Source organism: Desarmillaria tabescens, assembly GCF_030435595.1.
Source record: "Desarmillaria tabescens strain CCBAS 213 chromosome Unknown EV420scaffold_3, whole genome shotgun sequence".
In the NCBI taxonomy this organism is placed as follows: domain Eukaryota; kingdom Fungi; phylum Basidiomycota; class Agaricomycetes; order Agaricales; family Physalacriaceae; genus Desarmillaria; species Desarmillaria tabescens.
Window position 1 is genome coordinate 235,995 of NW_026848302.1, and position 22,354 is coordinate 258,348.

Genomic DNA, 22,354 nt, shown 5'->3' on the forward strand with positions numbered 1-22,354 from the left:
TCTGGATGAACTCGCTTTTTGTCTACTCCCCCTTCGCCTGATGGTAGGCGGGGAAATGACTTGTCTATTGTCGTATTTGTTCTTGGCTATCTTTCCACTTGGATGTTGGAAACCATCTTCTACGACTCGGCCTTACAAGAGGTATTGATAGGTGGAAATAACACTCACTGACAGTGATGTCGTGACATTCGACGTGTATATTTCTCTCCTCGACATGCAGAATTAATTATTTAGCAAGCCAAAAATGACCTAGCAATAATATAAGAATGCTCTGGGACTCCTTCAAGCTGCAATCCATCAGCTCTCCGAGAATTCAGCGCTTATCCCAGAGATAAGGCAGATAACATCAGTAGCCACTAGCTAAGCCTTAATCTACTTCGCGACAGCGACAAGCAAGTGTCATCTAAGACCGTAGGACCAAATGGCAAAGGCTACATACGTATTACGGGCATGAAGGGCTCTCGAGTCTCGGCCCCGCTACTCCGTATCGATGGCAGTGGCTAGTGGCCACAGAGTTTTAAATGTCAATCTTCGTTTCGAAAAAAAAAAAATTTTAATGTTGCAACATTGCACACTGCCCCAGAGAGGCTCGAACTCTCGACCTTCCGATCACCATTGAAACAACAATGTAACAGTCGGACGCTGTGACCAACTCAGCCATGGGGCAAGACTCTTGTTAAAGCCCCTGTTATGGGTTCAACCTCAACGAGCTCGAAAAAAATCCCAGAGGTACCCTCCGTTGCCTGAGTCCAGCGGATAACATCACAGGACGTTGCAAACCAGAAAGTGTGCTAAACTTAAGGTATCACACATTGAAATACTTCCGAAACTCGGCTATCAGAAATCTCGTATGTGATCGCCGGAATTTCGATGTTCATCCGCGGAAGTATAATGCAAGAAACCAACGTGGGGAGGGTTTAGCATGTGATGAAAAAAATACAGCGAGAAAGCAGCTGGGTTAATCTTCTGCCAAGTATCAGAACATTTGAAGAACAAAGAGCAACGATGTCAGTGGTTTCCTCACAAAGCACAAAATCTGCTCCCACGGAATCAATTGTGGGGAAGTACGGAGTCAAAGCGCAGAAATCAAAGGGCCGCCGAAGGGCGACGACCACTAGCAATGACGCGACATGCGCCAGCTCAGAATAATAGAGCTGTCCTGAAGGTGAAACAGTATGAGAACGCCGTCGCACAATAATCAATACGACGACAATTGATACGCCAGCCGAAAACCTGATGAACCGTATGCGAGAGCGCGGTCGTCGGGAAAAAGCTGTCAGGACGGGAAGAAGTACATTGCGATAAAACAATGAGTAGGCGGGGGGAAAGCGGCGGAGCTATTGTTCAGCTATTTTATTGTCCTTTTTTTCCAGAAGCGCTTTGTAGCGACGATCCGAGAATGGCATGTGTTGAAGAACATTGTTTGGCTGTTTGGCTGGAGCCTTGCTATTGTGTGCAGGGTTTTTGTTTGCCTAAAGTATAAGACCATGGCTGGGCACGACGAGGACGACCACAGCGAGCTAGTCTCCTTCCGATACTCTTAACGGTGAGCAACTACCTTCTTGAGCTTACCGACGGCGCTGACGATGACGAGTAGACCTAGACATACCCAACATACCCATATTTTTACATACCCCACGACTATCGTCATGTCCCGCCCACGATCCTCGACAGTTTCCTCGTTCACCGCCAGTATTACCACCTGGGCATCGGCGGTGCACCCAGGCACACCAGCGCCTCTCTCACCGCGGAGCGCCAGCTCGGGAGCATTCCCCGACACGCCCGCAACGTCCAAATCGGTATATACCCCGACGTCTGCCCACTACGCCAAATTCGATTTGACGAATCTCGGATATACATCTGTGTTCGTGCACCTGCCCAAGACGCCTACTACGCCACCCTATCTTAACAATAAGCCTCAGTTTTCTAATCACGCCCCTAACAATAAGAAAGACAATAAGCCCGATAATCACAATTACCCCTCCTCCCATAAAGACGAACTCGATAATGTTTCCTCTCACCAGGCGAAGAAAAATCCCTTCTCGCTCCTCTCTCGTTCTCGTGCACGTTCAAGATCCATGTCTGTCCCGGCAAAGTCGAAGAAGCACGCGCAGCAGCTGCCCCCGACGCTCATGAATGAGCTCATGCTCATGCAGTTCACGAGTGGTGGGAAGATGAGCACGCATATCACCCGTGTTATGGATGCCCAGACCAAGCAGCAGGGCAACCTTCCCGTCGGTACTCGCGCCGACGTCTACCGTGACGGTACCGGCCGCGTTTGGTGGGACCGCGACGAGCAGATGGAGTACCAATGGCTCCTCCAGAAGGACGACCCCGATTCCTCTGACTCCTCTGACTCTGAAGGAGAAGAGGCGCCCTCTCAGTGGGTCAAATTCCGGACCGAGTCTCTTGATGCTCAGGTTCGTCTACTTTCCATGTCTAATTTTCGTATGCATCCTGATTATCGCATTATAGAAAGTCAAACTCGCACCGATGACTCTCCAGCCCATCCTCACTGCCGATGGCAAGAAGAAGCGTCCTACACCGCTTAACCTCGCCAGGAAGGAGTTCCTTGAGCAGTCTTTCGTACCGCCGAGCGTACCTCTCCCTCCCATCCCCGTATCGGCTCCTCGTTCCATCCCATCTACCCACGCCCACGCGCACACCCCGAAAAAGTCAAAGATGAGCGTCAGGGGATTCTTCCATAGGTCATAGATTCTTGGTACGTTTTTTCACCTTTTCTTGACTATCTTCGCGTTGCTTACCGTTCCCTCTCTTTAGCGCTGGTCGTTGTACTATATGCATGCACCGACCGTATGCATATCCGCTCTTTCAACCTATTTGTATTCTTATTCCGCTGCGCTACCTCTCGTTTGTCGCCGCCGCCTTTTGTAGTAGTTCAACACAACTGTAGCTTTATATCTATCTAATGCTTACCGTCTTCCTGGACGTGTACCTATGTTTATGCATGTACGTACAAAGTAGCTAGGGAGAATACTTGAATGCAATATATATGTCTTGGTTAGAAATGCATATCGCTTTACGCATCGGTTTCGTCAATGCTATAACCCGGACTGCAACAGTTCGACGTGCCGCGACTCGCCCATTTACTTATTGACTTCATCTCGGGGCTAGAAGTGCCATGTGTAAGGGGCCTCTTCCCTATCTAATGTTTTAACGCCTTATTCCTGGCTTTATGCTAGTAATCCTGGGTTGCAAACTTCAATACAATATTATCCCGCGTCAACATTGAACAAGCCTTAGGACATGCCATTAAGCCCGACCATTTTGCGCGCGACTCTTTGAATTTTCAGTTTCATTTATGACTTTGCCAGTAGTTAAACGTAGACTCGGACTCGAACCAGTCTTACCGGGCCGATTGATATCATGAGCTCTCGTGTTGGCTCAAGTCTATGGACAATGGACAGTCCGGGGGGTTTTAACTTTGGTTGGTGGTAGACCTTCAGCCTGCGCACGAAGACCGGTAATCCATTCAAGACGATCGGTCACACAAGGGTAAAATACTATAAAATACCGTCTCAAAACACCGTCCTCGAGGAGGGGTGGGTAAAACAGTGTGGCTCATGCCCTGGAGCCTCGAGGCTCGAGGAGAGAATTCGAGAGACGGTAAAAAAATATGTATATATATATATATTTTTGTAATGTAAGTTTGTGACCATTGATTTATCATTGGTCACTTCAGGAAAGGCATTGCAATTTGCTACAGAACACCGAACTCCAAAAGACAGAATGTAAGCAATTAGATCTGCCCCAGAGAGGCTCGAACTCTCGACCTTCCGATTATTACTTAACAGTCGGACGCTGTAACCAACTCAGCCATGGGGCATACATTGGTATTTTCAAATCAAGTTATAAGGATTTATCATGCAAATGCTACAACCCAAGTATCAATTTTGTTTTGCCTGGGGATTCAGTCTTCACATCGTAGTGACAGTTGATCAACTCAGAACATTGCGATAACTCAGGATGCGAAAAGAAGTGAGCCACTGATGTATCGTACACGATAAAAGCGACTAACATGCATGTAGGATCAACGCAAGCATACTGCCTACACGTCTCCTCAAACTCAACGAGGGAATAAAACATCTGAGTTTTTCTTGGACATCATACGAATCGCAACGAAACTATGCATCCAGTCAAGTACATTCCTCAGCGCGGCTAACATGATGATCCTCAACCCGCCGCAGAAACAACAGACTTGCATACGACGAGAACTACATTTTGCGTTTGCAGTGTACTAGATTATCGGCATGAACTGATTGCACCAAGCGTCCATCAGGTCACGTCTGCTTTTTGTAATTTGTTCCCTGAGTTTGTATCGACTCTACTTTTCAGGCCGATCTATGAACACGCCAAAATTCAATGGCACCACCTGGGTCTTCTCGCGGTCAAGGAACCCCAGCTCGTCCGGCACGAGAACTCGCTTGTACTCCTCGTTGGTCGTGATCTAAATTTCAAGTACAGATTAGAACGACAATCGGAATTTAGAAAAGTGAACATACACTCAAGACTTTTTCGAATGATTCGCCTTCCATGATGGCTATACCGTCCCATTCGCACGTCTGAGCTCCCATTTGCTTAAGCAATGCGTTGGTTTCATCATTCACATGCATCTGTATTCAATGTAGTCAGCACGTATTCCAAGTTGCTGAGCACAAAATATGAAACAACACACCTGATCGTACTTGAGAATATTCTTTGACATCTCCGTGGATTTGAATAGTTCAGCATGCTGGAGCCAGCGACGCGTGAATTCCTCCTTTGAGATACCGGACTTCCTCTTCAGAAATCCCACGACGCGAACGCGATTCTGTGTAAGCTTAAGAGTTGAGATGCTAGACATAGTGTTACGGGGATGTTATTTTGAATCAGCGACGATCTCGCTCTTTATACCCTTCTGGGAATCGCCCTCTGTAGTCAGCGACTGCTGTCAACACTGGCGCGCAATTACATAGACAATGTCCTATTCCGTCGGAAAATACATGGTAACTTACGAATTGTACACCTCAGCACCGCCCGCAGCCGCCCGACATCACCATCATACTACACGACATGGTCCACTTGGGACATGTTGGAAATTCCCGGGCCTAGTTTAACCTCCTAAAAGACACCAAAAAGACACGGAGGTAAATTGGATGAGGCGACGCATGGTTGAACTCTACAGATCTATCGTAATGTCTATCCAATGTCCCATGTCCATTACATGCACGGTCATTACACCATAATAAGTACAGTACTTGATTCTTCTCTCGATTATCACCCAAAATCCAAACCAATGGTCAAGCGCGTCCAGCGGAACAGCCTTGATTCCGTCCCAGGTGAAGGTCGAACTAGATATACAACAAAGATAGTAGCAAAGGCATTACATATTTCATGGCCTCCAGGACATGGAGGTTCTCATTTCGGGGGATCGGGGTGGAGAGTAAGATGGTTGGTATGGCGCTGCTTGCGGTAGTTGGACAGGTCCAGGAGGGTACAATGGTACGGTCGGCACGAGTTCGAATACGTGTTGTGCAATAGCTCGAGGCATTCCCCTCCCCCCCTGCTGTTCAGTTGAGCTCATCACGGCATGAACTTGAGCTTCTTGTACCATCTCATCGTCAGCACTGGAACCATTAGCCGGAGGCGTCGTTACGGGATTTTGTAGATTCACTCCACGACCGTCCCATATGCAACGAACGTCGTTGCCCGGTATGATCTGCACCAGCCTGCCAGTCTCGAGACGGCGGACCTCAATAAATCGACTATCGAACAGGAGGATGTATGGTAGATGCAGAGCAGCACGCTCAGCCGTACCCTCCCATTCAATAGTACCCGAAGATCGACTAGGATCGCCATGTTTGTCGACGTATAGTCCAAACTCTACATTGTCGAGCGCTTAGCTCTGTTAGTCATAAAGATAACTGCGTATGACTTACCATCATAGCACAAAAGGAACTCATCATCAGCTGATCTGAACATTCCGATAGGACGACACGATTCGCCACGCTTGGCGATTGCTGCTAACTTCGGGTCTTCGGAATGGGGAATCGTTGCACTCTTGAAGCTGTATCAACTGTAAGAGTACGTCAACAGCACTAATGTGAACGGGCGTACTCATGAAGATCCATGATCTCAAAGCCTTTTGTGCAAAGGATTGCGATCTTGGCTTTCAAGAAAATCAGATCAAACGATTCCGATGGTAGGAAGAAATCCTGAAGAACAGCGTCAGAAGCCTTGCCAGTGAAAACGCATGATACGAACTCTGTATATCCTGAACCATTCCGATTTTGCGGAGCGGAACCCCAGACGGGACCCGAGGCCACCTGGAGTCTTCACTCGTTCATTGATCTTGTCCCCCACCGGTTCCAATACTCGGAAGATGCTGTTCAGCTAATCGGGTGTTGTCAATAAGCGCCAAAACGAGAGGAGAGATTGGGTTATCCGTACCGCTTTTTTCTTCATGTAGATGACTAATGTTCGGCCATGAAGAGTCCCAACGCTGAAGAAATGAACGTCCTTGTTTCCATTTAGCTTTTGTGGGACTTGCGAAGCATGTGCATTCTGAGGAGAAGAAGGTACTAGCGCTTCGATATGGTAGGCGAAAAGAGACTATTTGGACTATCAGCACTGATCCAAGATCAGCTGGCAAAACCAATACCTTGTCAGCCAAGACCAAGAAAAGTCCGAACTCCTCTAGCATGGCACATTGTGTAACCAGCTTGAGATGTAGAACACGGCGCATTGCTGTTTTGAAGCAGTCAGTCGCGATAAGAACCGGCTGAAGGAAGACCTACATTTCGGATCATGCCTAAACCCAATCCATACACCCTCCGCACATCCAATGGCAACCAGTCCGCGTCCATCTGCAGTATCTTGAAGGAATGCATAAGAGCAGGTCACATCTGGAAACAGATCCACGTACTGAACGGAACAGAGCAAGTGACCTTGCCCGTAAACGAATTTTCCTGGTTCCATGCAGGCGGAGAACTGGGACCGCCAACTATCGCAGGTACCAAAAATGTATCGGAACTCAACGTCTCAATTTCGAAGACCTTGTTTGACTCCTGCACGACTTTGCGAATCACCAAAGCCTCTTCAAGTTTCTGTTTCCACTCGGCTCTCGCCTGGGCAGACTCTGCATAGAGGATGTATGGACCACCCATTCTACCATTATGGTGCAGCGTCAACGGGAAGACAGAACGAGAGTCCGTGGTGCTCTCCGGGGACGATACCCCGCCGGGAGTGCCATTAGGGCCTTCTGTGTGTCGCTCTCCTCTCAGATTACGAAGTAAACCGGTACTACGTTGAGTCGGCGGATCTGTGAAATTGACCAAAGTAAGAAGGTCCAGGGGCGTGGGCTACGAAACAGTCAGGATGAAATTGGATGGCGTGCTCTCAGTATTTACCCTTCTGTTCACATAGTACATCGTTACACCATCCCGTTCCTTGGGTTTTGTTAAGACGACTAATGACGCAGTTAGCACATCCCATCGAAGTTGGATGACAAATAAACGAACGGTAATTATCGAAAAGGAGAACGAACAATTCACTCCATCCATTCCACTCCAAACCGCTATCAGGTTGCCGTAATAATTTCCCCGAGTATATCAGTGAACGGTTCTCATCAAGAAGATCCATGTCCTAGATTACCGGTTACTACGATGAATGATTGGAAATCGCATGAATTGACGTACGATTGATTCCCCATGCTTAAAGACCAGATTGGAATTGTACCGCCACAACTCTACTTTCTGCTTCGCGGATACGACGCCAGGTTCGGTGTCTTTGCCGATAGATTTGATGACCTCAAGGACCTGAGGTATCTCCTTCCGGTCATCGTGTCCAGGCGGCGTCTCGTCCAAGATACCTTTCAACAAAAGCTCGTACCGAAGCAAACGGGGGATAGGTCGATTAATGAAGTTCTTCATGTCAAGACGATGAGCATCTGGATGACGAACACATTGCTGTCACATTGTTAAAAATTGGTCATAATAAATAAGCGATGAAATTTACCTCCACAAAAGTCTTAAACGCAAGATTTTTGGCCATTTCGTCGTCGATCCTATACGCTGCTATGGGATAATTAGGAATGTATTCCATATACGCGTCCCTGAAGTTCAAAGCAGCATCGAACATAGCTGCAGTGACAGAACGAATCACAGGATGCTGCTCGCGCTGGATCTCGTGGAACTTCTCCACCAACTTTCGGTGGTGATATCCTAGTTCTGCAAAGTTGTGAAAGACGTCCTTGATGAAACTATTCAGTCTGTCGGGAGGAATAATCGGCGGGTTCGCGGCACGCAGTGCTTTGATGTACATCTATGAAAATAGACTCAGGTCCTGAAAGAGATATGGAGGTATTGGAATTTACAATGTCAATGTTCTCCAGATCTTTGACGTACGCCATCTCACCCTTGATGAGCTCAAAGATGATCCTAAAACGAAATTCAGAAAAGTGCACCCGACAAAAGGCCAAGACATACGATTGACGCTTCGCCTCCTCCTTTGGTAGACTTTTCCGTACCTCCGTCGAGACAAGATCGTGCCACTCCCATTTACCAGGTGTACCCTTTCCCATAGCAGATTGGAAAGTCCTCAGCTGAGCCACAGTTTGCAAGCTCTTGATAGCCTCAATCGCTTCCATAAGATAGTCTGCATCAGGATTTCCAACTGCAGTCTCATGGTAAATGGCTTCCAAAAAGACTGGATATTTTTGCAGGTGCTCCGATGGCCTGTTGAGGAAGTGCTTCAGGTCAAGGCGCAAGTTGTCTCCGCCCTGTCTTGTCGTTTGTCGTGAACATTGCTACAACGGACAGTGAGTTAATATAAACGAGTGCCACATTTCGCTCGTACCTCAAGGAACCGTCTGAATTCCGGGTTATTTTCGACCTCATCCTTTAGCCTCTTTTCTGCTAAGGGGTAATGTCCGATGTAGATGGGATAAGCCAGCCGGAACTCGGTGGCGGCAGTGAGGAATACGTCCCCGATCCGTTGGATCACGTATTGCTGCTCACGTTGTCGAACATACATCACCTCCAGTAGCCGCCGATTGCACTCCCGCAAATCCAGGATGTTTCCAAAGACATCATCAATGAAGTCTTCCAACTTTTCCGGAGGTGATATGATCGGGGGGTTAGCCAGTCGAAGAGGTTTGATGAAGTCGGATTCAACAATGTCCAGATCTTGAATGTACTGATCTTCCTTGTTGATGATTTTGTGGATGATGCTGGCATATCAGGTCAGCCACTGTAATCCTTCCCTTTAAGACATAGACGTACGTCTGCCGGTTGATCTCGCTCTCAGGCAGTGCATCAATGACGTCCTTGGGCACCGTACTAGGCCAATCTGGTTTCGGCACCGATACCGGTAGCTCCACTGGTCCATTTGATGGGCCTAATATTGAATTTCCCTGCTATTAATGTGAGCCAATGCGTGACAAAAGTTTAGATCGAAATCTCACCCTTCGTGGGCACGAATAGGAATAGCAAGGAGACTCGTCAACACACGTCGATACATAACATTTTGTCAGCATTGTGACCACGCCTGTCGGTAGTTCTTCCCGCATCGGAGCAAAGTCCGAAGTGCCCTCCTGGTCATCGAGGAACATGTACACATCCTCGACGCCATCCTGTAGCACACGTCCACCCCATTCGACTTCATAGAAGAAGAGTTGACTTTGTAGACTCCTTGCTACCTGCAGAGCGGCCCGCCGATCATTCGTTGACATGCTGAGGTTGATAGCGAGTTCACGCTGTATGAGCGATTGTATTGTTGACTGCGCAGCGCTTCAAGTCAAGAATACCAGAGAAATGAAATATAACGCACCACAATATCCTTACCTGTAAACGCCCGTGGGTACGGTATACTCCCCTTCACATGAGTCCCTCTCGGGACTTTGTCCTTCAACTGAACGGCCAGATGTGACAATAACGAGAAGTTGACAAAGCTTTCCTCCCCTTCCTCCTCTTCTTCCCAATATTCAACGTCATCAGTTCCATCAAGCTCTCCAGCATGTGAGTAGTTCGCGATGTCACGTAACATATCGCTAGGGCGGCGCACAACAGTGCTAGGACTGGCATCATAAAACTGATCAGTCGGACTGGCAGGCTCCAGGTATGAGGTGGATGGATAGTAAATGGCTACAGGAGGTGATGGAGGATGTTCCGGCGGTGATGTTGAACTTGCCAATTGGTGAAGGCCGCGGTTGACCGACGCGTTCCGATGCCCTGCCCTAGCATCCACATAACCAGAAACTATAATCTGTGTCATTAAACTACGTTACAACATATAAGAAACAGACACGCACCTGAAGGGACTGCATCCGGTGATGTAGTATAATCCCCCTGCGAAAAGTAGTCATTCTGGAACTCCCTGCTTGGACGGCGGGGGACTGGTCGTGGTACTTCCAGTGACGATCCAGAAGGTGTCATTGTGTGTCCTAAGCCGCTCTGATGCTGAGAAGGAGGGGAGGAATTGTGGCCCAGGGACGAAGAGGGCGCAGTTGTTGGACGGTAAGACGTATCGTAACCCAAAGCACCCGGGGCTTTCTCTCGTGGGAGTACCGCATTGCGCACAGCATAAGAGTCTCCGGAACTACCGTTGTTATAGTTGGGAGAACGTCGATACGGAAGGTCCCCTGAGGCACTTCCACTTGAAGATGGTGTCCGGATGTCGGACAGATGTTCGGGAACACGAGGATTGGAAGTGGGAGGTGCTGGGAGAGGCCGACCGCTCATCGTCACACCCCTGCCGCTGACTGATGACCCCCGAAGCATGTCTGAGGAAGAATTGCCCGGCGAATATGACTCTGAGCTACTGAGACTCGGTCGATGCTGCGGTTCATAAACGTCTGGCTCAGGCATAGAAAAGGAAGGGGACGATATATGAGCGGAACCGGGCGTTGGCGGAAGTTGGCGAACACTGCCGCTTCCACTGATAGGTGATGGTGATGGTGTGTTTCGCGAAGGCCGTGAAGAAGGAACGGGTAGCTCGTGGCGAGTATTGGGGCCTACATCAAGGCGGCGTCAATCTTCAAGTACAGCACAGGATTCAAATATGTCGACGCACCATGACGGGCCGGCGACGGTGAATACTCGCCATCTGCACCATATACACTGTATATGTTGTCGAGGTCCCTTTCTGATGACACTGCCGACGACGGTTCCTCCAGCGCAAATCCAGCCCATACTTCGTCGTACAGTGTCTGCAAATCCTGATCTACGGGGGTATGCGAGCGTTGGGACGCCATGGACGCAGAGAGCATACTGGCTGCGGCGCGGGGCGCCTGTAATTGGGCGGCTGATCTCCTTTTGGGCGCTATTGCTTGCAGTGGGATCTGGTACTGTTGTCGATGTCGACGTCGACAAGTAAGGAAGTCAAGTCTCGCAGTCGGTGATGGTGGTCGGTGAGTAAGAAGGTGTCACGGTCGTGTGATGCGGTGATCACCGTTCTTGGCTTTCGTTCACCACCACCTCTTAGAAATACCATCGCAGGGTCATCTATTTTACAAAGCTCTTACGTGGAAGAAAACTTCATTCAATAATGAGTATTCAACTACCAGCATATACTCCGTATTTCCTGGGCTGGAAGGTACCTTTTAAGAAATATCAAGAACTGCTCGCCCCTTCTTCTTCGCTGATCTGAAGCACGCAGCCGTCGAAGTTCTTCCCCTTCAGAACAGCCTCACAAGCTTCATCTATGAGTAAGGTTGTAAACAATCACAGTGGCTGTATTTACACTAGAATAGGCACTGATGAAGTCGCGTTCCAATCAGTCAGACGGCTGTGCAGCGCATCGAAAATCATGATCTGGATAGCATTTTGGTGCCTGTGGGAGAGACACGTCTACAGAACGGAAGCTGATGATGAGAACAGCTTCAGAGTACATGAGTAACCTCGAATCATGTTAGAACACAAAAAATGAGCTAACTTCGAGACTTGATTCATGCTAAAGAAACTGCTTTGTGAAGCATTGGAGAGAGGATCGGTGCCGCTACCAGTCGCCGTACCGTCTTTTATATTAAGAAAATCAAGCTTCAGTTCATCAGGACTAGTTATTCAATGGGTTTCTGATATCCAACGGCCGTGTTCAGCCTGAAGAGGAAGCTAGTAGAGATGGTTTCATGAAGCAGACTAGGATCCGAAAATTTCTTTGATATCCTTGGCAGACCATATACGCAGGAAGGTTCAGCTACAGACGGGCTTTGCTCCAGCATTTCAGAGTCAAGAAAGGGAATAAGGTTTACTGGCGTCAAACATCAATCCCAAGAGATAATGGGTAGACCGAAATGATTATGGATTCGGAAAGAGTCAGTCGCTGTAGCAAAAAGAAAACCTCGAGGCTTAGAAGAAAGGAACCACGAGATAAGATCGCCCACTGTTGAGGAAAAATAAGTATGGTTTGATATGATTGCCATAAGTTAAGGTTCAGATTTTTGTCAAGTACATGCCACTGTGGATAGACAAAGATGAGGATAGTGGGAAATAAGATGCTGAGGAAGGTGGTGACTGATGTTTAAGAAATCAGGCCTCAGGCCTCAGGAAGCATTGAATGTTTGTCAATTAAAAAAGACTGATGAGAGAGGTCAGGAAAGGAGGACAACCAGTACCGCCTGAGTTCTGCGTATGTAAGATATCAAATTCAAAATTCAAAAAAGGATGTCGGGATTCGGGACCGACTGATCGATCGGCCCTACTAAATATGGTATATCCGAGTCCCGACGAACGCCTTGTTAGGCCTTGTTGTGTCACATCACTGCTTGTCTACGACAGCCTAGACCAAACATCGCAAACAACCAGACACCCTTTGTTTCCGAATCTTGAATTTCTTTCCTTCACACCACCATCATGTCGGGTTCATCATTCTCAGTTGCAGGGATGACACCTCTTTCAGGCTCTCATCATGGCTCTGCTTGGAATCCAGGCTCTAGTAGCTCCCTGAGCGCGTCACTCAGCGAATCATTATCCCAACCAAGGAGCAATTACCAGGCTGGATATCTCATGGTGAGACTCGCGTTTTACGGAATGAGAGCCATCCTTTAACATTTGGATAGCAATTAACACCGGGAAATGTAGATATCTATTGTATATCGTTGATGCCACGATGCTAATTTTGAGTCAGACGTCGCCACCGAGCCAGCGCGCCGACGACGCACCAATAGTACCAACAAAGGCAAAAATGAACCATTCATTACTTAGAGGATCAGCGTCGGACTTTGGCATGGATTCGATGTTCGAAACTTCCAGGTGCGTGTGCCGAAATTTGCATTCACTACTAGTGTTTGACGTGGTGTAGGCAACGACAGTCTCTGGCTGACGATGAAGATGCGCCTCCTATGATGTCCGTCAACGATATTCCCAATGAGATACCCAATGTCAACGCGCGCTACCAGCCTAGGGTACGTTTCCGTGGTCCTTTGTGCCGCAGTTCACCTAAACTTTTTAAAGTCATCAACTGCGGACCAGTCATCACCGTTAACTAGACGATCTCGCACTCCTACAATATCCCAAAATTCCCAGCCGTTATATATAATTGTATTCGGCTACCCCCCGGATAAGTATAGTGTTACCGCGGAGTATTTCAAGTCACTCGGTGATTCGACCGACGCAGATCCGAGCACAGAAATCATGAATTGCTTCAGAATCGGATACAGAGATCCCGGCGATGCTATGCGCGCTGTTCGCAAGAATGGGGAGATTCTCGCGGGGTCTTGGATGGTAGGTGCAAAGTGGGCGGTACGTATATGTTTCATGTCATAATCACATTGGCTTACGACTTGAATGAATAGGATCCAGCGCAGGCTGAGGCTCTACTCGGTCAGCCGTTACGTGCAAGCATAGACTCCAGTCTTGCGTCGAATGCGATGGCGGTAGATGAGCCTTCCCCTACGCCGCATTTGGGCACCAGCACTCCGTCGGTCGGAACACCGATTAAGCTCGCACCTTCTACCTCGGTGTTTAAGCGAGTCGGTGCTTCTGAAAAAAATCCAACAACACCACAGCCGCATGCTTGGGCAGCGAAGGGAGGAAATCCAACAGCTTCTACAAGCATGCCCCCGGGTGGTCCTTCTCCGAGTAAAGGTGTCCTTGGTCAGGTGTCAGACTTGATATTTGGATGGTAGAAGGTATAGTGACTTTTCAATACGTTGCATTATAGCTGACTGGCGTGAGTCTAGGCCCGCGCGTTACCTCAGAAGCCACGAGATGTCTGTAACTGTTATGTCCTTGTAATGTGTGAATGACGAAGCTAGTTGGCTTACCTGCAAGCCCGTTTTTCGCGCGCTAAACTATTCGGCTGCATGATACTCATTTCCGAAGAGAAACTTGCAAGAATCTGGAAGATGGCAACACGAGTTAGAGTCGGGTAGGTATGCACATTGTACAGCCAATCCGTCGTAAATCTTCATATAGTAGGTATGAACCACGCTGATAACTCAAGTCACGCAGCTTTTGAGAGCATATGGGGTAGAGAATGCCTTCCCAGGTACGGTGACGGTTGACCACATAGGGAAAAAACTACTCACGCAGGCGTGTTTCTCTGCAGGTGCCCTGGAAGAAGCTTGTAAATCATCGGAAGTCTGTCTTACGTCACATACATGTGTGAACACTCCAGGCTGATCCCGCCCAAATCGCGCGAATTGACTGCTGTTATGGGTCCGTCGTTTTGACAATTTCTTGGTCCGAGTCGGGATGGCGCCTGCCGCATCCGCCGGCCCTGTACAGTCGTGTGTATCTGACGACTGAAGGGTTGCATTAATATTCTTGTTTCCAGAAAAACTTGAAATCGCGGTAGGACAGACCCATCGACGGGATGATTCTTCTTTCTGGGAATGAATGGCCGGAGAAATGTTTCTTCCAGCGCCTCCAGAACCGGTTCTTACCTTCCTTGCTCGTTCAAATGAATTGCTCATACCTCTAGCGATTCTTAAGGTATCGAACAGAAGGTCTAAAAAGTTATCAGCGGCAATAGTTGCCGTGCAAACTTCGTAGCAAGGCAGAGGGTCCCAAAACGGAATGGCGTGCTCGCAAGGCACTCTTTGAGCCGAGAGGTAATGCTGCTATAGTCATCATAGATTGAATAACGGGTACGCTGATGTCGTTGCCGAGTCTTTTTATATAGACTGTAATGTTTGAGTCTCGCAGCTCCGTCCTCTGTTACTTACATTTGTGCCTGCCAGTGTTGCCTTGTTGCCCTGATCCTGATTCGCTTGAACTTCGGAAGAAGGGAACTGATATTTTCGGGCCGAATAACGTTCCGAATGCCGGTAGGCTTCAAGCTTCCGCAGAGCGTCCAAATCGGAGGTTATCCTCGCTTAAAGATGTTCCTCCGATCCTCTTCCTTGTGAATGTGAAAGCCAGGTGTAGTGCTGCGTGTATAAAATACCCAGAGCCTCTCGTTATGCAGGCATTTCCGTTGTAAGTAATTTCATAATTCAACGCCACTTTCACAGCTCCGGACGGTTAGGGCACTTTGCTTCAGAATAAGCTAGTTACGACCAGTAAGACTCGTCGAGCTTCTTGCACGCGAGCGACTGATCGATACAATGATCTGCACGTGGGGAGATCGGGTCTTGACCCATCCAGTTTTGAATGAATACCGGAGGCTATATTCAATTTTATCTCATCTCATCCACCATCAGCACAACATATTGGCGGCGCAGCTTTCCCTGCTGTACACGCGTAATCAAGTGCATCGTGGTGACCGGGGGGATCTGGTACGCCATTCATATCGTTACTCTTGGTTACTTATTTACTTCCGCTGAAAACTTATATCTGGGCTGTTCTGGATCTACATACACACAAGTTGCAAATATCGGCATTCAAATATCGCAGTCCGAGGGATCCAGTACATAACGATCTCGATGTTTAACGTGAAAAATGAGAGGTCGAGGTTCCAGGAGGTTCCACAGCCAAATGGCAGCGAGCGAAAAGCAAAAGAAGGCCTTCGAAACAGCGAGGCTGGATTTTGAATTGATTCCGCGTGCCTCGTGAAAGATTGCGATACAAGCGTCTACCTCGACTATACTCGCCAACATTTGATCATTTGACCGGTTGTTAATGAGGGCGAGGATAGGCTCGTTGCCGCGCGACCGAATCGTGGGACAAATGGATGAAATCGGAAATTGAGCAGAAACGTCTTTCTTTAGATTACACATGTCAATTTCGGACGCGTCGCATTTCTGTGCCCGGTCAGATGGTGTCAAATATAAAACGAAATCCCTCAAAATGGCGGCCTTGTTGGATATCCAGGTTATCATAACCCGTCTCTCCTCTGCATATAACTTGTATTCTCATTCCCTCACGATTTTTATCAAACGACTTGCAATGAGCCAACCGCGACTCCGCATAGCCATTTGGTAAGTTCTGTATTTTACTTACCTGAAGTGCGTGCGTATTGACCGTCGGGTATGTTTATCGGACAGTGGCGCAGGTATAGGCGGATTAACATGTGCGCTGGCTCTTTCCAAATACGCAGATGTACAAGTCGACATCTACGAATGTGCATCTCAACTGGCTGAGGTGGGAGCGGGGATTGGCATTTTCCCTCGTATGTCTATTTAACTCACATACCAATTATCACCGCATTGAAAAATTGCAGGACCGTGGAAGGTCATTAAGGCACTCGGTATTGACCAGGAACTACTGAAGCGAACGGAATCAGAAGTGAAAGATGGCCCAGGTATCTTATTGACTTGAATGTTCGAGACGCCTGTTGTTCATCACCGTCCAGTACGGGCTTTCAGATACCGAAAGAGTGATCAACTAAAGGGAGTGGATTTCTATACCCTTGTAACCCATGGTGAGCAAGTTCCGCAAGCGCTGATTGATTTCATACTGACGTTAATACTACAGGTACTTTGATTACTATCCACCGAGCCGACTTCCAGCAGGTTCTTATCAGCCACCTCCCACCGTCCACGAGGATGTTCTTCAAAAAACGTATACGGACCTATACACAGGATCTAACTGGACCAGTGGAGCTTCTTTTCGAGGATGGAAGCAAGGCGACGTGTGATCTTCTTATTGGCGCTGATGGCTTGAAGTCTTCCGTGAGAGCTGCCTTGCTGAACGAGAAATACCATTGGGCCCAGGTGGAGGGTCGATCGAGTGAAGCGGCCAGGGCTTTGGATGCTATTCATCCATCCTGGAGTGGGCAGGTCGCGTACCGTGCTCTCATACCTACTGCGAAACTTCGAGCGTGCAATCCAAACCATAGCGTCCTAACAACGCCGATGCAAGTACGTATTCAGAATCACTTCCCAACTTGGGCGAGACACATGCTGATGTTCTTTGCTTTTGACTTAGTATCTAGGCAAGAACGGCGTACGTTTGAAAGTTTTACCTACTAGCACGGGATCCCCTTACTCATTGCTACCGCAGTTTGTTATCGCGTACCCGATTTCTCAGGGTAGAGCAATCAATTTCGTGGCTTTCGTAATGAGGCATGACTTGGAAGGCACCAAGTTCAACGGACCATGGATGAGCGCCACTGATGTGTCGGCATTCGCGTCAAACTTCCAGACCTGGGAACCTGAGGTTCTCATGTTGATCTCCGTGAGTTCTATCTAAATTCCTAGGCTCCTGAGTCCTTACTCATTTATTTTAACTTAGTGTGTCGACGGACCTCTTCAATGGGCCATACATACCGTCAAACCAATGAAGTCTTTCGTCTCAGGCAGAGTCGCCCTCTTGGGTGATGCGGTACGTATGATTTGAAAGCAATGATTAGATTGTCCAATCTCACGTACGTTTTTAGGCTCATGCGATGTGTCCCCATCAGGGATCAGGAGCTGGTCAGGCTATCGAAGTACGTTTCATAATCTCCGTTACACTAATGGACATTTATTCACCATGCCTAGGATGCCTACATCCTTGCTTCTGTCTTGAGACACCGAAACACACACATGGGGAACATTGAGCGGGCCCTACAAGTTTACGATAGCGTTCGACGCCCCTTAGCTCTACAAGTGCAAGAACGTTCACGGTTGAACGGCCGTTACTTCACTTTCGCTGACGACATTGATTGGGAACGGCTATCAGAGAGTCAATTATGGGAGAAGCTTCAACAATTGGGTAATAGGTTTACACGAAACTGGGAGTGGGGTATGTCGACTGATCATGCGCTGACCATGACGTCCGATGCTAACGGTTATTTTTCGTAGCCTGGACAACGTCGATCGACGGGTCGGTACAGGAGGCGCTCAGCATACTCGAATCGCGGTAGTTTCGAGCGGAAATCGATTTTTATGTCTGACAGCATCGATACCCCTCATGATCTTAAGTATTTTCACTGTTCTTGCCGGATTTAATTGATAAGTGTGTACACTGCAAAGGCGTATTGTGCGCTTCTTATAGAGTAGTACTTATCGTACTCTGCCTCCTTGTAAAATCATTCAAGTCATTTTTTTGTCTGTATTATAGAAATGCGCATGGGACTGCAATACACACCACTCGGTGTCTGTTAATCGGAAGAATGAAATGCAAGTGGATCCTGATTTTTTGGATATCATAGTACTATCTGTTAAGTAGAAATTAACTGGCCAAGGCGACAGAATTCTTGGCCAAGTTTACCTCTGACAGGACTTACTCATAACTCATGACCTCTAATGACCCTTTAGTCAGAGGCTAGTGCTTGCCAGGCCTCGTGTTAATGGCGCCTCAGGGTCATTTTGATGAAGAGAGGCAAGTATGTCTACTGAACCTAGATCGATATCGAGATTGCACGGTTGCAATTTCCATAAAGATACGACGGCAGCGAAAACATACCGACCCACATGGCACTACATGGCACCTTGCATCCCTGCCTAGACACGGCTTTCCGTCCTGTACAAGCCCCATTAGACCTCCTATACAATATTGCGGCTGATTGTTCCCAGAGAGACTGTTCCTCTAGCAGTGAGTGAAGCCGACCCTTAAATTCAAGCTTGAACTAGAGCTCCGTTACTGTGTCGGTCGCAAAAATTGTTGATATCATTTCCCGATTGCCATCATTCCGCGAAACAGAGAAGCAGGCACCCCAGGCCTCAAGGGACAGATATCGAACCTCTATTCAGAAATTCAAGTTTTTTTTATGATCTTCAGGCTAAACAAATGTCGATCGTGATTTATGCGCTGTTGGTGGTACTACTACCCGGTGTATGTCATGTCGCGTCACTGGTTTTGCAAGGACGCCAGGAACAAGGCTCACTGTCCCGAATTTTATTGGCTATATTGTTCGTCGCGGAGTAGAGTGTCCGGGTCTAGAGTCAGTAGCCTAGCACTTGAAATCGTCGGTCGTAGCATTGCTGAAAATTATGCATGCCGTGTCCTGAAGATCATACGCGTCTTTCGGAAGTATTTTAAAATCAAATTTCTATCCCATTATCCCGTCAAAATCTTGGATGAGAGCACGCAGTATTTGACTTACAATCATAGGGTTGCTTCCACGCAATTATTGGATTTGAGTGGATCAAGCTCCGCGTTGACATGGATTTCAGTGACGCGGTCTCTCCTGTGCACCATGAGGTTTGCGTCCAGACAAGCGAGGTGAAAAACAAGTCAAGCCCGATTTCTTAGATCCGGCAAAACACCGAGTAGAAGATGCAGCCGATGTGGCTATATAACAAGTATGAACTACATACACACAAACGGAAAATGAATTACATGGAGCAAGATCAAACAGTCAACCCACCACAGCACAACCCCCAGAAAACGACTCAACGAGTACTCGAAGACTCTGGAAATTCCTGGCCTCCTAGCACGACAATACGAGGACTTTTGTTGCCTGAGAGTCCACGCTTCGGAAGCGGTTTGATCAGACGCGGAGAAGGTGAGAACGACGTGATAATTTCGGAGGAAGAATCAGTATCGGTATCGGAGGAATCCTCTTCATCTGACTCGGAAGATGAAGACGCGCCCATCTGAAAGTCAAGATCCTGCGGTTGGGATTGGACATCTTTACGATGCTCGAAGACACCGAGACCTAGGTTCTACGACAGATTTAAGGATGCTGTGCAGCTGCGGTGAGATGGGAACGAACCATTTCAATGTACTGCTCCATCCCCTCTGTGATATGTTCAATGTCAACACTTTTCGGATCTAACTCAACACGCTGCGTCAAAATAGCATTTGATGCCTCTATCTGAGGTAGGAACGCTTGTACGCGAGATAGAACTGGGACGCGCCATAAGCCTTAGTAACCCGAAAGTATATCAGAATGCTCACGTTCGCTCGGGGGATCCACTGCAAATGTTCGTCTTTCACCGAAGTCAAACGGCTTGGCAGCGGTCGCTACAGGCCTAGGGTCGGACGCAGTAGCATTGAGCTTGTGCATTACGGCTTCTACACGAACATCGGACAGAATTCACAATGCAGGGAAGCAAGCGCACCTATTCTCCTGATACGGGCATCCTCTTCTTCCACTTCCAATTTTTCAACGCGAATTTGAGCGTGCTCGTCGTCCATGCAGTATAGTTGAGTCGTGATAAGGAAAACAAGAAAAGCAGCGGTGTTATCTTATCGGAGTGTGGCGAATTTAAACTCCGAATTTTCACGTGATGCGACGCGTCCAAGGAGAAATGCCATTTTTTCTCGTTTTGTTCAAGTTCAGTCCGAAAGTGGCACTAGCATGCAAAGTTTACATGAAAAACTTAAAATACGTGGTTTCAGACGCGTTATTTTGATAGTTTTTGCAGAACGTAATCATTGATGACCTCAAAAAGGAAACTGTGACGTGACCCTTATTACTTATCTTTCTACCCTCACGTTACCGCCACAATACACCTCAATTTTTACTTGCAACGATGCCGAGCGACAGAGAGAGTTTGATTGGCATGGGATTTGAAGCTGCGCGTGTCGACTGTAAGGGAATTTCATCTAAATGTCACGATTATCTCAGGTTTCGATCGCGACTCAACTCTGCAGGGGCGCTTAAAGCAACTGGAAATCGTGGTCTACAGCCAGCCATGGATCACATACTTGAGAATGGAGAAAAACCAGTACCGGATATGGGGTCAGTGTCAGAGTCAGCCAGCTCCGCACCGATGGACGTCGATGAGGCCGACGATGCAGAAGCTGCCGCTAATCTAGCTGACCTGGAAGCCAAGGTGTGTGACCTAGTGATATTTTGTCATGTTGCTTCCAGGATGACAACAAACATAGAGCATCAAATGCTCGGAGTGTGGCAAAACCTTCCGGAATACGGCTCTCGCTAATTTCCATGCTGAAAAGAGCGGTCATACCGCATTCGAAGAGTCGACGGAAGAGGTAGGCTCACTTCTTTGAAGATTCTCTGCTTCTCCACATGATCATCCCTGTGAGCAGATCAAGCCCCTCACGGAGGAAGAGAAGAAAGCGAAGCTTGCGGAGCTCCGGGAAAAGATGGCCGAAAAGCGTGCCAGGAAAGCAGTAGAGGAAGCTGCGGAACACAAGGAGAACGAGAAAATCCGTCGGAAAGCAGGCAAGGTCTGATTCACTTTTGTTTTATTCACTTCCGTTGCTTTACCAACCACAGGACATGAATAAAATCAAAGAAGATCTCAAGGCCAAGGAGGCCATAAAGGAAGCGGAGCAAAGGAAAAGAGGTTCATCTATCATCATTGCGCTTGCTACATTTTATTCACCCTTGATGCTCAGATAAGATCGAAGAGGCTAAGGCTAAGGCAGCAGTAAAGGCCCAGATTGAGGCCGACAAGAAAGCTCGTGCCGAGAAAGCTGCCAGGGAAAAGGCTCTTCGAGAGGGTAAACCTATTACTGACAATTTAACTACGGCTCCCGTCGCTTCCACTGCTCCTGCCGTTACTTCGTCGTCGTCCGGTGTTAAAGGTAGGGAGTTCAAAGAAACCCGACTACAAATACGTATGTCCTCGGGAGGGCAGCCGTACACAACGACTCTATCCAGCGATGCTCGTACGTACCCCCGCTCATGTTATCTTAATAACCCCATCCCATGACCTGACTATCATTTCCCTAGCTTTACGTGAGGTTGCAGAATTCCTTGCAGGACAGACGTTATCTGTGGATGTGGAAACGGTAATGTTCGCCCAACACTTCCCTAGGCAAGTTACCAATTACGTTGTTTGGCATTGAAACCTCATGCTCCTGCTCCTGGATAGGAAAGCATTTTCTCGTTCAGATTTCTCAAAGTCTCTAAGGGAGCTCGGACTTACTCCCTCCGCGGTACGTGTGCTTCATTTTTGTGCATGGCCTCGATTATTGATGCTATTAGAAAGGTCCTTATTGCCACTATTCCATGAGATTTTCATCAAACTCCAATTACCATATCTGCTGTCAATCAAAGATCCAGATGCATGATACTAACCAACCGCGTACCTTCGTGCGATGCAACCATATGCAGATCATGAAAAACATAAGAC

The 22,354-nt window shown here is 47.9% G+C and overlaps 8 protein-coding genes and 2 non-coding genes across 10 annotated transcripts; 5 read left to right on the forward strand and 5 right to left on the reverse strand.

Moving 5' to 3' along the window:
• Positions 1 to 574: 574 nt before the first annotated feature.
• On the reverse strand, positions 575 to 667 carry EV420DRAFT_t54. The gene has a single exon. It is a non-coding gene; the product is annotated as a tRNA-Asn (tRNA).
• Positions 668 to 1,395: 728 nt separating this feature from the next.
• On the forward strand, positions 1,396 to 3,051 carry EV420DRAFT_1505264 (uncharacterized protein). Its single transcript, XM_060471275.1, has 4 exons — positions 1,396 to 1,546; positions 1,598 to 2,420; positions 2,476 to 2,722; positions 2,782 to 3,051. The coding sequence occupies exons 2-3, from the start codon at positions 1,650 to 1,652 to the stop codon at positions 2,713 to 2,715; spliced, it is 1,011 nt and encodes a 336-aa protein (XP_060337363.1). The 5' UTR covers positions 1,396 to 1,546; positions 1,598 to 1,649; the 3' UTR covers positions 2,716 to 2,722; positions 2,782 to 3,051.
• A 715-nt stretch (positions 3,052 to 3,766) lies between these two features.
• On the reverse strand, positions 3,767 to 3,847 carry EV420DRAFT_t53. The gene has a single exon. It is a non-coding gene; the product is annotated as a tRNA-Asn (tRNA).
• An 89-nt stretch (positions 3,848 to 3,936) lies between these two features.
• EV420DRAFT_1505271 (uncharacterized protein) lies at positions 3,937 to 4,879 on the reverse strand. Its single transcript, XM_060471276.1, has 5 exons — positions 4,697 to 4,879; positions 4,524 to 4,634; positions 4,209 to 4,468; positions 4,051 to 4,156; positions 3,937 to 4,000 (listed from the first exon to the last, which is right to left on the reverse strand). The coding sequence occupies exons 1-3, from the start codon at positions 4,862 to 4,864 to the stop codon at positions 4,346 to 4,348; spliced, it is 402 nt and encodes a 133-aa protein (XP_060337364.1). The 5' UTR covers positions 4,865 to 4,879; the 3' UTR covers positions 3,937 to 4,000; positions 4,051 to 4,156; positions 4,209 to 4,345.
• A 249-nt stretch (positions 4,880 to 5,128) lies between these two features.
• Positions 5,129 to 11,414, reverse strand: EV420DRAFT_647654 (CNH domain-containing protein). Its single transcript, XM_060482912.1, has 20 exons — positions 11,071 to 11,414; positions 10,310 to 11,011; positions 9,829 to 10,256; positions 9,464 to 9,778; positions 9,282 to 9,412; positions 8,857 to 9,229; positions 8,487 to 8,806; positions 8,375 to 8,438; positions 8,017 to 8,322; positions 7,698 to 7,967; positions 7,521 to 7,644; positions 7,410 to 7,468; positions 6,926 to 7,361; positions 6,798 to 6,875; positions 6,662 to 6,747; positions 6,451 to 6,612; positions 6,265 to 6,393; positions 6,118 to 6,215; positions 5,940 to 6,067; positions 5,129 to 5,883 (listed from the first exon to the last, which is right to left on the reverse strand). Exons 1-20 carry the CDS (start codon positions 11,264 to 11,266, stop codon positions 5,393 to 5,395), a joined length of 4,896 nt encoding a protein of 1,631 aa, XP_060337365.1. The 5' UTR covers positions 11,267 to 11,414; the 3' UTR covers positions 5,129 to 5,392.
• A 1,434-nt stretch (positions 11,415 to 12,848) lies between these two features.
• Positions 12,849 to 14,122, forward strand: EV420DRAFT_1635816 (uncharacterized protein; the record flags this gene model as incomplete). Its single annotated transcript, XM_060476494.1, has 6 exons — positions 12,849 to 13,004; positions 13,055 to 13,072; positions 13,123 to 13,247; positions 13,297 to 13,399; positions 13,449 to 13,736; positions 13,790 to 14,122. The coding sequence occupies 6 exons, from the start codon at positions 12,849 to 12,851 to the stop codon at positions 14,120 to 14,122; spliced, it is 1,023 nt and encodes a 340-aa protein (XP_060337366.1).
• An 897-nt stretch (positions 14,123 to 15,019) lies between these two features.
• Positions 15,020 to 16,004, forward strand: EV420DRAFT_647952 (uncharacterized protein). The gene is made up of 2 exons (XM_060482913.1): positions 15,020 to 15,416; positions 15,641 to 16,004. Exons 1-2 carry the CDS (start codon positions 15,127 to 15,129, stop codon positions 15,852 to 15,854), a joined length of 504 nt encoding a protein of 167 aa, XP_060337367.1. The 5' UTR covers positions 15,020 to 15,126; the 3' UTR covers positions 15,855 to 16,004.
• A 222-nt stretch (positions 16,005 to 16,226) lies between these two features.
• On the forward strand, positions 16,227 to 18,225 carry EV420DRAFT_1635817 (uncharacterized protein; the record flags this gene model as incomplete). Its single annotated transcript, XM_060476495.1, has 11 exons — positions 16,227 to 16,357; positions 16,424 to 16,548; positions 16,600 to 16,680; positions 16,732 to 16,800; positions 16,854 to 17,239; positions 17,307 to 17,324; positions 17,382 to 17,555; positions 17,613 to 17,702; positions 17,758 to 17,808; positions 17,861 to 18,104; positions 18,164 to 18,225. 11 exons carry the CDS (start codon positions 16,227 to 16,229, stop codon positions 18,223 to 18,225), a joined length of 1,431 nt encoding a protein of 476 aa, XP_060337368.1.
• A 1,684-nt stretch (positions 18,226 to 19,909) lies between these two features.
• EV420DRAFT_1240577 (uncharacterized protein) lies at positions 19,910 to 20,414 on the reverse strand (the record flags this gene model as incomplete). The annotated part of the gene is made up of 4 exons (XM_060466626.1): positions 19,910 to 19,969; positions 20,020 to 20,153; positions 20,205 to 20,321; positions 20,369 to 20,414. Coding segments are annotated over 4 exons (357 nt in total), but the record flags the coding sequence as incomplete, so codon positions are not given.
• Positions 20,415 to 20,714: 300 nt separating this feature from the next.
• Positions 20,715 to 22,323, forward strand: EV420DRAFT_647981 (uncharacterized protein). Its single transcript, XM_060482914.1, has 9 exons — positions 20,715 to 20,840; positions 20,904 to 21,085; positions 21,141 to 21,245; positions 21,303 to 21,443; positions 21,493 to 21,562; positions 21,615 to 21,887; positions 21,952 to 22,036; positions 22,094 to 22,157; positions 22,211 to 22,323. The coding sequence occupies exons 1-9, from the start codon at positions 20,783 to 20,785 to the stop codon at positions 22,232 to 22,234; spliced, it is 1,002 nt and encodes a 333-aa protein (XP_060337370.1). The 5' UTR covers positions 20,715 to 20,782; the 3' UTR covers positions 22,235 to 22,323.
• The last annotated feature ends 31 nt before the right edge of the window (positions 22,324 to 22,354 follow it).

Bases quoted from the DNA above. Each gene is read 5' to 3' on its own strand.
- EV420DRAFT_647952 (XM_060482913.1), top strand. From the start codon at position 15,127: ATGTTTGAGTCTCGCAGCTCCGTCCTCTGTTACTTACATTTGTGCCTG. The intron at 15,417-15,640 runs GTAAGTAATTTC...ATCCACCATCAG, and splicing joins GTTATGCAGGCATTTCCGTT to CACAACATATTGGCGGCGCA.
- EV420DRAFT_647654 (XM_060482912.1), bottom strand. From the start codon at position 11,266: ATGCTCTCTGCGTCCATGGCGTCCCAACGCTCGCATACCCCCGTAGAT. The intron at 8,439-8,486 runs GTATGTCTTGGC...ATTTCGTTTTAG, and splicing joins GAGGAGGCGAAGCGTCAATC to GATCATCTTTGAGCTCATCA. The intron at 6,394-6,450 runs GTACGGATAACC...ACACCCGATTAG, and splicing joins TCTACATGAAGAAAAAAGCG to CTGAACAGCATCTTCCGAGT.
- EV420DRAFT_1505271 (XM_060471276.1), bottom strand. From the start codon at position 4,864: ATGTCTAGCATCTCAACTCTTAAGCTTACACAGAATCGCGTTCGCGTC. The intron at 4,635-4,696 runs GTGTGTTGTTTC...CATTGAATACAG, and splicing joins ATATTCTCAAGTACGATCAG to ATGCATGTGAATGATGAAAC. The intron at 4,469-4,523 runs GTATGTTCACTT...CTTGAAATTTAG, and splicing joins CATTCGAAAAAGTCTTGAGT to ATCACGACCAACGAGGAGTA.
- EV420DRAFT_1505264 (XM_060471275.1), top strand. From the start codon at position 1,650: ATGTCCCGCCCACGATCCTCGACAGTTTCCTCGTTCACCGCCAGTATT. The intron at 2,421-2,475 runs GTTCGTCTACTT...ATCGCATTATAG, and splicing joins CCGAGTCTCTTGATGCTCAG to AAAGTCAAACTCGCACCGAT.
- EV420DRAFT_647981 (XM_060482914.1), top strand. From the start codon at position 20,783: ATGCCGAGCGACAGAGAGAGTTTGATTGGCATGGGATTTGAAGCTGCG. The intron at 20,841-20,903 runs GTAAGGGAATTT...TCAACTCTGCAG, and splicing joins TGAAGCTGCGCGTGTCGACT to GGGCGCTTAAAGCAACTGGA. The intron at 21,888-21,951 runs GTACGTACCCCC...TCATTTCCCTAG, and splicing joins GACTCTATCCAGCGATGCTC to CTTTACGTGAGGTTGCAGAA.